Raw genomic sequence first — 12,073 nt, forward strand, 5'->3', positions numbered from 1 at the left:
CTTTAGGGTAGTTAGCTAACCACTATTTCAACAAATACACTATAGCCATCAAAGGGAACAAAGTAGAGAGGCATAAGTCAAGATCTTTGCCAAGTATTTAAATAAGAGAAGAAAAATAGAGGCAATTTATAAGGCAGTAAATTAGGCCTTCCTATAGGAATTTGGAAAAATGGAAAGCCCATTTTTTATTACAAAGTCAGTTTACATCTAAATTGGCTTTATTTTCCATTTTGAGTTGGAGCTTACTTTCATGTATGTCTTACTGTCATATTTGAATCTCAAGTCAGACTTGTGGGCACTCTGAAGATCTTATTCTTTTAAACAACCATTCTCCTTTCCCAACAACAGTGTCTACTTTGGTGTCCTTGATTCTGAGTGTTTTTATTATGCAGAGATTCCTCACTAACTTGTCAGATAAACCTCCCCCTTTCCTTTCCATGAGTAAAATAATTTTTTTCTTCTTTGGGGTTTTTAGTTTACGAATTTGGGTACATGTAAAGGCAAGTTACTACATAACTCTTGCCATCAAATTCCCTCTTAAAAGCACATTGACAATAGCATGCTTTGTTTAACACACTACCACTAGCAGCTTTCAATGACACTGCATCCCTTCCCGGAGTCTATCCTCTCGCCTTCCACTGTTCTCTGATCAGTCCAGCCCACTCTCCATCCATCAGACATCTTCATATGATACAGCATGCCTACAGACTTCTCCTTTAAGTTTCTTGCCATCTGGAACAGCTTTTTCTACTCCATCCACTGTGTTGCTTTAAATCTTAGGGGGATATGTTCTAAAATTGCTTTTCTACATTAATCTTTGTAATTGTACTGTTAGATCATGAAGTGATGTTAAAAAATAAAACATGTATGTCCATGAAGATATGTCTTTCTTGTGCAAACTAAAACTTACATTAGAAAAAAAAATTCCAAGCTCCTACGATTATTTAATTTGGAGGAAAAAAAGTTGAGTGGTGATTTAATAATAACATTTAAATAAGTAAGGGATTATTTGATTGTTGGTAACCAGCTAATTTTTGTTAGTTTAAAAGGAATTGTGCTCTAATTTAAGTGAAAAGCTTTCTCAGTGGAGACAATATAAATTGTTAAATAATGACTTGGCTTCCTCTAGTCTTTCTGTAGCAGCTAAATAGTATATTTGCTTATATTGCAAATTTGATATATATTCAAGCTTTATAAAGGGAGAAGAATATGTGTGTTGAGAGAAAGTCAGAGAGATCTGAGCAGAAACATACAATATTGGGGAGCAATCCAGAAGAAGGAGTGAGGTGTATTACACAAGATTCTTTTGACAGCTGTATTTTGTTGTCAGGACAGATGAGTATTAAAAAAGGTTGTTTTTGAAGAACAGTGTTTTCTACTTTTCCATTTCTACATTTTATAGCTATAAATAAAGCATAATATCAACATAAAAAAGGGATTTAATATATAATTTAAAAAAATTTTGCAGAGTTTTTTGAGCTATGTATTATTTCATGCTAGTGGAGATAAGTGAAATTTCTTTCGTAAGTGTGGTGGAATCCTTTTATTTATAAATACTATCCTATCTTGTTCCAGAAAGAACTTGAATGGCAGCATTTGATTATTTCATTAGAATAATAACTTATCGCAATCAAGACAAACTTTTTGTAAAATATTTATCTTGTTTCATGTGATGCCAAGTGAAAACAAGTGGTGAATTTCACAGAAATTTTTCTTGAACTTCACATTTCAAGAAAAGTTTGTAATTCTCCTAAAGAGACTACTATAATAAAAACATGAATCATTGGTTTTCCAAACTTTTACTATTTTTGTTAGCCTTCTTATATAAAAGGCATGAAAATCTTTTAAATTAACACTTTATTTTTGAAGTCCATGAAAAAGTTAAAATAAACAAATAGAAAGGGATATAGATGGAATCTGAACTATCCTTATATGGAAAAGAGAAGGCTGAGAAAAGAATTGCAAGTGCCATCACCTTGGGAACTAAAATATAGGACTTCAAGGTAAGATTTTCTTTCTATATGATATGTACAGTCTTTCTGTATATACATGCACAATAAATGACTTAATAACCCTATAGTTAACAGAATCCAGAAATGTGTTTTATGTTAAAGAAATTAAAATGTTATAAGGAGTATTACATTTAAAAAATGAAGTAAAATTCAATTTAACATCCACTGTTAAAAACAAATAGTTTATTTGGCTTAAGAGAAGTTTTAATTTTTAGCAGTTAATATATATTTTCTTAAAACAGACTGATAGTTATAAATTAGTTCAAAGGCAGCCATCTTGAAATTAGGTCTTTGAAAAATAAACTATAAATATTGTCAAAGGTTAGTCAAAAATGACAGAAACATCATATTCAGAAACTTCAAAGGGCTATTTTCCTTAAAAAAATTAGGAGGTAAGTATAGTAGCATACTTAGGGAAAGCTTTTGTAGCTTCTAAATGGAAAACATACATGAGATAATCATACTAGCTTTCAATGTTTACATAACAGTCACAAGATATATGTGGAAAACTTTACTCAGGGTAATTTTATATTTCATGTCATAATTTGGTTTGTTTTCCTTCGCAAGGATACAACATCTATTAGTAAGAATCAGACTAATACAAACATTTCAAAACCACAAGATTCTAACCATAATCCTTAGTTCTTGAAATCTGTTTATTTGAAGAACATTGTAATATAAAATATTACACTTATTTGAAGAATATAATACTTTTTAAAAAGAAAAGATACACTAGAAAGCATCAATCATAGAAATAAACAGAACTGCAGAAAGACATATTAAATGTCTGTCTTTTCAAACCTAATCACCTAGAAGAAGCTACTTTACCTATAATAGTTAGAATGGAATTACTGTCTTTAAAAATGCAAATATTTTCAATATTGGAAGGATAGCCATTTCAATAAATAAGTTTCTCTGGTAATTAAAATGCAATGGGACAACTCTTTTTTATTTGAATTAAGGTTGTTTAAAGAAAAAAAAAAAGGGCAATTTTTACATCGTATTATTCCAAGGATGTCTAGTCTCTTTTTCTCCTTCAGCATATGTACGATGATTTCTGGATGTTTTCGCATAGGATAGGGCATTACACAGATGCAGTCTTGCAGTGCAGCCCAAGGCAGTTGCAGGAAGTATCTCCCACTAGGAATGTTAAGGAGCTCAGCGGGTACAAGGCTTGAGGAAACAATCCAGAAAACCACGGTACAGCTTGTGGGTCCTTTCCCCCACGAATCACCTTTTTCAGACCACATTCATAAAATGCAGTTTATTATCTAAAATTTTTAAGGAGAATCTTTTGTTAAATGTTAACAAAAGAACGACTATCCTAGTTCCCTTTAAAAATGCAATCCTTACAAACAAAAATCCACTCTCAAGTCTTTTGGAAAAGTGCTTAAATCGTCTGGAGATAAATATCACTTAGTGTCCTTGTTTTCTAACAAATGGCTTTTTCCATTGTTTCCATTAATTTCACCCATATTCGTTTTTTAACAAACAAGGCCCTCATCCTCATCACAAAACGCAGATGTATGATTTAGCCTGTAAAACCGGTAATTACATACTAATTTACGAAAGATTAATTTTTTCTCCTTTTGTCAGTTTTCAAGAAGTCTTCCCGTGATTAACTGTAAACAGGAGCGGTTTACACCTCAAATTAGAAGCCATTAATTAGTATGACGAAGTCAACTACAAGATACACAGATAATTTAAATTATTTAATCACTAATCACCCGGGTTAAAGTGTAGTATACTGTTTCAATATCCTTCGGAGGTTATTGATCTGTCACTAAACTACCTCCAGATCAGTTAGGATAAATACCAATGTTCTTTCCTTTCTTTCATGTTTACATTATTCCTTCTGGTAAACACTTAAAAAAAAAAGCTTTAAGGTTCTTGAATCCCAAATTCCTAATTAGCCGTCACGACTAGCCGTTTTGTAATCAGGAAAAGAGTATCTGAAGTACAGATCAGGAGTTCGCTTTGCCCCTGTAACAATAACAGCATTTTTTAAATGTACGCTTAAGGCAATGGCAGTAACATAAGATACACGAATAGGTGGCTTCAGCAAAGAGCGGGCTAGCAAACGCAAGTGCTTTAACAAAAAGAGCCCGAACCTTTTATTGCAATATCAAGCACTGGAATAAATTACACTTTGCATCGGTTGCAGAAATTAACGCAGGACAAGACTTACACAGATGCCAATCCGCAGCATTTATACACATGCACATGGCAAGAGACAGAAACCAAACACTCTCATTCAACTCGGGCCGGAGAGCGCGATCCCGAGTTTGCCCAGCGTGAGAGTGCGCTCTGCGTGTGTCTGTGTGCGTGCGTGAGAGTGAGACCCATCCTCGGGGCATTTCCCCTCTTTGGGCAGTTTTGCTTCATTTGTTTCCTATTTCTGCTACATAGAAAGTAACTTCCATCTCAGCGCCAGCCAGGGCCACTGAATAGAGCTGTGCTGCGGCTCCGTTTGCGTCAGATCCCTCCGCGGAGCCGGCCCGGCCCCCTCCCTCCCGCGATCGGCCTCCACAGAGAAAGCGCCTCCCAGCCAACCCGCGGCTCCGGCTCCGACATCTTCTCCAGCTGGAAATAAATAAACAAATCGCACCTTCGGCCAGGGAGGGGTGGGGTGGGTGGGTTGGGGGGTCTCACCGCGCCTCGGGGCGCAGGGCGCGAGGCACTCCTTTTTCTCTCCAGGGGGCGGGAGCGCGGGCCGGGGCCGAGCCTGGGGCCGGGAAGGCGGCGGACTCTTTTCTGCGGCGGAGGGATCCGCGGCGGAGGCGGCGGCGGCCGTAGCCGCTGCCTGAGAGTTGTTGTTTCCTCCTCCTCCGCCTCCGCCTCCGCCGCCGTCGCTTGAATGGTGGAGCCGAGGCTGGGCTCGTGAACACACAGTGACAGCTATAGGGCAGGCGGAGGCACCATCCCCGCTTCCCCTCGGCGGCGGGGTGTCCCGCCGGCGGCCCTGAAGTGACCCATAAACATGTCTCGTGAGAGGAAAGGCCTCTCGGAGCTGCGATCGGGTAAGTCGAGGGGCTCCCGGGGCCGCTGGCACCGGGCGATTCCGCTCGCGGTCCTCCGCCCCCCGCCGCCCGGCCGCTGAGCCCGTGTCTCCCCGTCCCTCTCTCCCGCGCAGAGCTCTACTTCCTCATCGCCCGGTTCCTGGAAGATGGACCCTGTCAGCAGGCGGCTCAGGTACGGCGGCGCGCGGCGCGGGCCGGGCCGGGTTCGGCGCTCGCGGGCGTGGGGGAGGGCGGCGGCGGCGCGGGGCCGCGGCCCGGGGCGCGGGGCTCAGCTCTCCCCGCTTTGTTGTTGCAGGTGCTGATCCGCGAGGTGGCCGAGAAAGAGGTAAGGGCGGCGGCGGTCCGCCGCGTCCCGCCGCCGCGCGGCCGCCCTTGGGCCGCGGCGCCACCGCTGCCGCCGCCGCTGGGGCGTGGGGCGCGCGGGGCTTGGGGTCCCCGCCGGGGCGCGGGGCGGGCGGGGGAGGGGCGCGGGCGGGCTGGGGCCGGGGGGCCCGGCTCACGGGACGTCCTCTCCCCGCAGCTGCTGCCTCGACGCACCGACTGGACCGGGAAGGAGCATCCCAGGACCTACCAGAATCTGGTGAGACATTCACGTCGCGGAGCAAAGAAACTTTTCCCCGAGTCGAATAAAAATTGAATTTCCCGCAATTTTTTACAGAGACAAAAACTTGGCCCCAGAAACGTGAAAGCTCCCCAGGCCAGGGGGGACGTTGGGAAGTCGGCGCGGGGGCGGCGGGGGGCAGTGGCCGGGCGGACCTGCACCCCGGGGCCGTAGGGGCTGCAGACAATTTATTTGTGATATTTGGTTAATGTGCTAGAAATAAAGATACGTCATGAGTGTTGTGCAGTGCAAGGCCGGAGGAGGAGGGGCCGGCGCGCGCGGCCGTGCGGGCGCGGGGGCGCGCGCGGCGGCGGCGGCGGCGGCGGCGGCGGGAGCGGCGCGCGGGGGGCGCGCTCGGCGCTCTGCTCGCGCGGTCGGCGCGGCGCTCTCCGGCCGCACACAATGGCTGGTGACTAACAGCTCCGAAGTGGCATTAGCATTTCACCAGCAGGCTCATCGGCAGCAGCGGAACCGTGGCGAGCGTGATCTGATTTTTTTTTTTTCTTTCCTTCTCTCGTTTCCTTTTGCTTGCTTTAAATGCAGAGCTATGTTTTTTTTGTTGGAGGGATTCAGATGTGTGAGAGTTGGCCTTCAGCACATCTTGCATTTACCCAAACAGCGTTCGCAGAAGTGTAAAAAGCCTGTTCATGCCCTAAAGCCAGAAGTTGAGCAGGCTTTTTTTCCCTAATTTTGCTGATGCTGGTGTTCTGCCCCTTGTCCGATGAACTGTTCCTAGAGGCCACTGAAGCGTCTTTCTTTTTTTTGGCCACGTATTTAGTGAAGATGGAACTTGGGAAGTAAAAGTTTTCCGATATATCTTGGGATAGATTTTGTTACATCGTTGAAAAGATGCCTACTACTTAATTTTGTGGGTTTTCAGGATGGCTATTTTAGTAATTTGTAGAAATTGACTTCTAAATGTGGACCTGTTACTTTAGGACTGTGACTGTGGAAAGTAAGGTATCTGTATGTGGGAGTTCTGTGTCTTTTCCGTGTTCTTTTCTCCTAAACTGATTTAGGTTATTTGTATGAACATGTGCGTGTGTTGGGCAGTTAAAGCACTCACTCGGGGCAAATCAAGCATTTAAAATTTATGCATGCATTGATTTTCTGAGACATATTTGCAGCTGATGTTGTGATGGTAGTTAATGACTGTTACTTAATGAGGGCTTCTGAAACATTTGGACGTTTCAAAGCTAGCTTAGAATTGAATGGCTTGAGTAGGGTGAAGGCATGACATGATTTTGATTTGATGGCATTCCCTTTCATTTGGATGTAGAACATTTAACGAGTTTAAATCTCTTATGATTTAATATAGGTTGTTGATAAATGCCTACATCTGTTGAAATAAGCAAGAGCACTAAGGTTTAGTAAATTTAATGGAAACTTTAACAGTTTGCAAGTAGTGATTTAGGCTAGTTTCATTCAATACTTGGCTAAAATGAATAGTGTGAAGCCAATTCAAATTCATTAACTGCAGTATTTAAATTTTTAAATTGTAATCTTTGACAAAATCTGAAGTGCCTTCCTTGTTACTCCAAAAAATTACAAAGATTATAATTTTCTTTTTTAAGAATTGGGCAGATTTTGCAAAACTCATCTTTGCATCTTATAAAAACCAACAACCCCAAGTTCTTAAAGATTGCTGTGTTTTCTTGGAGACAGTTGGTAATGTTATATTTATATTTTTAAAATGAAGTGGTTAATGGTATCTGGCCATATAAGGGGAACGTCTTACCTTGTAGGAATATTGTTTTGTTTTCTCCAGCAACAAAAAGGGCACCAATGGTGATTTTTACTTAATTTAATTTTTTGAGAGGTTTTCTTGTCTCTCAAATAATAATGCATTTATATTCCTGGCTCTTTCTCAAAACTTAGGACACAATAAGTAGAGTCTTCATCGGTATTAATTATCGACATCCGCCTGTTTCGCACAGAAGTGGTTCTTACTTGGAGTGTTTTCATCTTTATACTAGAACAGTCATGTTGGCATTTCATGAGGCAGTTAAAATTCTCATTAGAATTCAGAGTTCTCTTTTTATTCATTCAGCATGTTGCTCACTCCGTATCTACTGGATACAAGGCATCATTCAAGGTGCTTTCATATTCATCAAACTATAGGTGTGTAGGTATGCTGTTTAACTTCAACTTTTTAATTGAGATTTAGTTAACTCTAAAAACATTTTGGAACAGCAGGTATCTGAGCATATTCTTGTTTAATAGTAAGTAGGATCTTGAATTTTATGTCTGGATGAACATGCAAAACTTTGTATAGTATTCTCTATTGTCTTAATTTATTCTTATGACTTAAACATGTTTAACTTTGTTGCCCTTCAAATTGCTTTTATTTGACATTGATTTGAAGACTTTTGGTGAGTGAAACCAAAATAACAACTATTTTTGATGGGTGGTTTCAGTAGTGTCTGCCTCTACCTGGAAATTTGTTGTTACATTCCTGATAAATGAGTAATATTTTAAATGGAAGAATTCATATGTCAGATTGAAATTTCTGGAAAAATCTCAAATTACAGTTATTTAGAATGGGAAGTAATATTTGTATTTATGAGCTTAAAAATAGGTGTAGATTAGTATCTGCAATCAGCCTACAGATACAATCAGTGATTGTACCAAGAGGAAAGTGGAGATTTACGAGCAGTTTTAAAAGTTTACAGATTTTTTAAAAAAATTGATGTTTATTTCAAGTGTGAATGGTAAAACTTCATTGTGATTATTCCCCTCTACCTTAAGATTTAAAATATTTTTGATAGGAAATTAAAGGTTTTTTTTAAAAAATTTTTGCTCTATGATATATGTCTTAGTTTTATATTTTTAAAAACAGGAGGTCGATTTAAAGCAAAAGGGCATTTTAAAAATACTTTTATCAGAATTCCTATTTTTTAAATGGAGCGAGGCTTAGGAGGCAAACTATAGAATAGGAAAACTCAAATAATTTTTCGACAATTATTTGTTTATTTCTTAGTTTGCATGATGGAATTAGTTGGTTTGTTAACCTCCCTTTCTAGTTGCCACCTTAATTAGTGATGGTTGAGTATTTATGAAGAGATCTTGACACAGAATTTTTACTAGATTTGGGACTCTGATCACATTTCTTAATTACATGGCTCTTTTTTTTTCTTTCTAAAACAGGGTTCATGTTTTGCCAGTTTGTTAAAACGATATAATACTTATTTTATGTTTTGTAGTGGTATTTACTTTTCTTAAAATGATTCCACTTTATTAGAAATTTAAGTGAAATGATTGGGAGTCAGGAGATGTGGGGTTGTGATCTTAGCCCTGCCAACAGTTAACCTTCAGGTAATCTCCAGCAAGTCATTTCTGGGGCCCCAGTTATTCATGAAATAAGTGAATTATAATTTTTCTAATCTGAAAATCTGTTTTTGAAATAGAAATAGCAATACATTGTCCCTAATAGTTCAACTCTTTCCTTTTGGAGTTTTATTATCCAAAACACAGAAAAGCAGATACAGAGAAATCATGCAGATTTTAACGTTTTATAAATGCTTTTGATAGTGCCATTGTTAGGTTGTGGTATGATTTCTCTTTGCAAGGATGAAAATTTTTAAGACACTAACTACATTGTCCACTACCTCTTTACCCTATAAGTTAGTATGTTTTTCGGTATGGTTTAAGTATTAGGTTTAGTGAATTATTGGTGGTCTTAAATTCAGAGGTGAATAGAAACCATGGATAGGAATTACTTAGGTATGTATCAAGTATGCATTTATTTAGAGTTTGCTGATTAATGTGAAAGTTAAGGTAAAAAACATAGGAGACAAGTTTTAGGGAAAAAATACATAACACTTTAAATGTTTTTGAGTCAAGGAATCTCATTCTGTATTAGAGATAACATAGTACTTTTCAAAACTTAACCAGTATAATTTGGAGTGGGATGTGCCATATGAAGTAAGTGTGTATTGCAGAGTTTCCATTTCCTTTTTTAGTAGGGTATCAATGAAATGGTAAGCTTAGCTTGGTAGCCTCTAAAACAGGGCTTTAATGTATCATGATCATCATAACAAATGAAATGTTAGCTGAAGTGGACAGAATTTCATCTTTTCTTATACATGCAATTATTATAATGGTACTTATATCATTTTTAAAAGTGAGACATTTACAAACATTTCAAAATTAAATAAGTATCTGTTAAAATCTTAATACCCTTGACTTGGCCTTATGCAAAGAGGAAGTTGTATCTTCTCCCTAACTACATAGTGATGTTTTGATTGTTATGGGGTAGGATAATAAGTACTGCAGGAATCTGTTTCCCAGTCTATGAAATGGGCTAATAATAGCACCTATGTTGTAAGATTCTGTGAGTGATAACAGACTGGCACAAGTCACATGCTAATAAGGGTTTGTATTTGCTATTACTAGAACTATAGTAGTTATAATAAAGTTTGTTCCAATTATAGCTTTCTAATGTATTAAAGTTCATTTTAAGAAAAATATTATTTCAGAAACAAGTATACATAACTTTCTGAACATAACAGCTAAAGTATAAAAAAGGGCACTTAAAAACTTCAGAAAATACTATTAGTATAATTACTTTTAGATTCAGTATAAAAAAAGTATAGTAAATACCAAAAATAAATAATTCTTTAAAAATGTTGGGTAGAATATCTAGAAAACTTTTGATGGTCTGTATAGTGATTCAAACAAGACTGTTTTTCTGTTACAACATTAAGAAGTATTTGGGTGTTTGAAATATCCAGAATTGATTCGAAGATATATGAAGCTTTTTTCTTTTGATAGGTGACATTTAGGAATATGTGAAGGATGCTTGGCTGTTGGATCTGACTCCTCCTATCCAGAGATTTATGTAATTTAAAATCATCACAATAGTTTGTATTCTTTTTGGAAATTGTCAGTGTTTTGCCAGTCTGGCTTAATGCTATGTGTGTTTTTAATTAAAGAGTTTAATAAAGACTTACAAAAATTCTTAAGTGAACATTAGGTTAAATACTATGAATATCAATTTTTCAATCCACTTGGTATTTCTTTCTTAGATAGATAACTAGAAATTCCTTTCACTTACTGCAGCCATACTCCCCCCTCCCCCAAGCTTGTTGTTATATATCATATCACCACAGAATTGTAGCAAATAAAATTATTTTACCCAACTTATTCTGGATAAATAATACCAAACAGGTTGATTTTATTCTTGCTAGTATTCCCTCACAAAATTTTAGAATTCAGAATGTTGCAATACTAAGCAAAGGGGCAGTTGTAAACATACCCATTTAGAATCACTTCCCATCTTAATGTATTTTTAATTAACTTTAAGAAGTTATTACAATGAGTGTATTAGAAAAATTATTAAAAAATTAGCAGTAAAAATTTAGGTTAAGTTGCTTTCATAATTACATCTAAAGTGAAAAAAGACTATTTGATAATAGGAACCAAATTGGAATTTTTAGGAATAAATTTAAAATGTGTAAAGTTACCAGTTTCTGTGTTTTTGTTTTGTTTGTGAGTTGCTATGTTTGTGAAATGAGTAATTTATGAAAATTAATTATTTAGGAATTATTAAGTATGTTACTGAGCATATGGAATATAGATTTTAAGTATTTTATAACAGATTGGGGGAAATGATCGTACTTTTTATTGAATTTGAGAATTGAGGGTACTGAAAAATCAAATTATGATAATGCACATTGAAATATTTAGGTGTAAGAAGCTTTGGTCTCTATAGAGAAGTCAGTCATTAGGTTTAAATCAGGTCTACCTTTAGTTATTTGCCCCCCCCCCCCCCCCCCCCCCCCCACACACACACACAGTGTTTGGAGCTCAAGGCTCATTTAAGGAAGAGGATGGTTGGATAAGAAGTTTTGATACTAAGAAAAATTAGGTAGCAACATGGTCTGATACAGCTTCTACTTAGTTAAAAGTAATTGAAATTGTAAGAGATGTGATTTGTTGTATAAGGCTTAGTAAGTTATTACTGTTCATAACAGCATAAATGGTGGCAGCGTTCTGCAAAGGAAGCACATAAAAAAATCCATGTAGTGATTCTGGACTCCAGACAGCCTGTTGTCATGGTGGCATGACCCATTTGGTCTCTGTCATGGATAAATAAGAGGCACATAGTCTTCTCAGAGGTTATAATATAAATCTTCTCAGAGGTTATAATATAAATGCAAGAAATATTTATCTTTGTGTCACTTGGTTCTAGTTTAGTTTTGGGGTGTGGAAATAATAAATTCTAGGCAACTTGGAGAAATACACATTTTCTGAAACAACTTTACTGCTATTGTATATGTGGTGTTAGTTATTTTGAGTACAGTGTTTGAAACGGAAACATTACTAAAAATGAAACTGGGCATTCTCTTAAAATTATTTACTTTGGCATCTTCAGCATAAACTGTTTAAGAATTTTCCGTCTTTAAATTAATAGATACGAACTTTTTCAACAGAATTAT

At 37.8% G+C, this 12,073-nt stretch overlaps 1 protein-coding gene across 4 annotated transcripts in view; it reads left to right on the plus strand.

The window, feature by feature from the left end:
• Nucleotides 1-4,814: 4,814 nt before the first annotated feature.
• PHIP (pleckstrin homology domain interacting protein) overlaps nt 4,815-12,073 on the plus strand; it is a 157,891-nt gene continuing 150,632 nt past the window's right edge. Inside the window, exons 1-4 of one of the 4 annotated variants that reach the window (XM_070418207.1) lie at nt 4,815-5,032; nt 5,146-5,204; nt 5,328-5,357; nt 5,553-5,612. In XM_070418207.1, coding sequence (XP_070274308.1) covers nt 4,993-5,032; nt 5,146-5,204; nt 5,328-5,357; nt 5,553-5,612 — 189 coding nt within the window. In that variant the 5' untranslated portion in view covers nt 4,815-4,992. The remainder of the gene's footprint in view (nt 5,033-5,145; nt 5,205-5,327; nt 5,358-5,552; nt 5,613-12,073) is intronic. The other 3 variants (XM_070418206.1, XM_070418208.1, XM_070418209.1) reach the window with 3 other exon arrangements.

The sequence above is a fragment of the Myotis yumanensis genome, unplaced genomic scaffold (assembly GCF_028538775.1).
Source record: "Myotis yumanensis isolate MYYU_CA2020_CCGP unplaced genomic scaffold, mMyoYum1.0.hap1 SCAF_6, whole genome shotgun sequence".
Lineage (NCBI taxonomy): Eukaryota > Metazoa > Chordata > Mammalia > Chiroptera > Vespertilionidae > Myotis > Myotis yumanensis.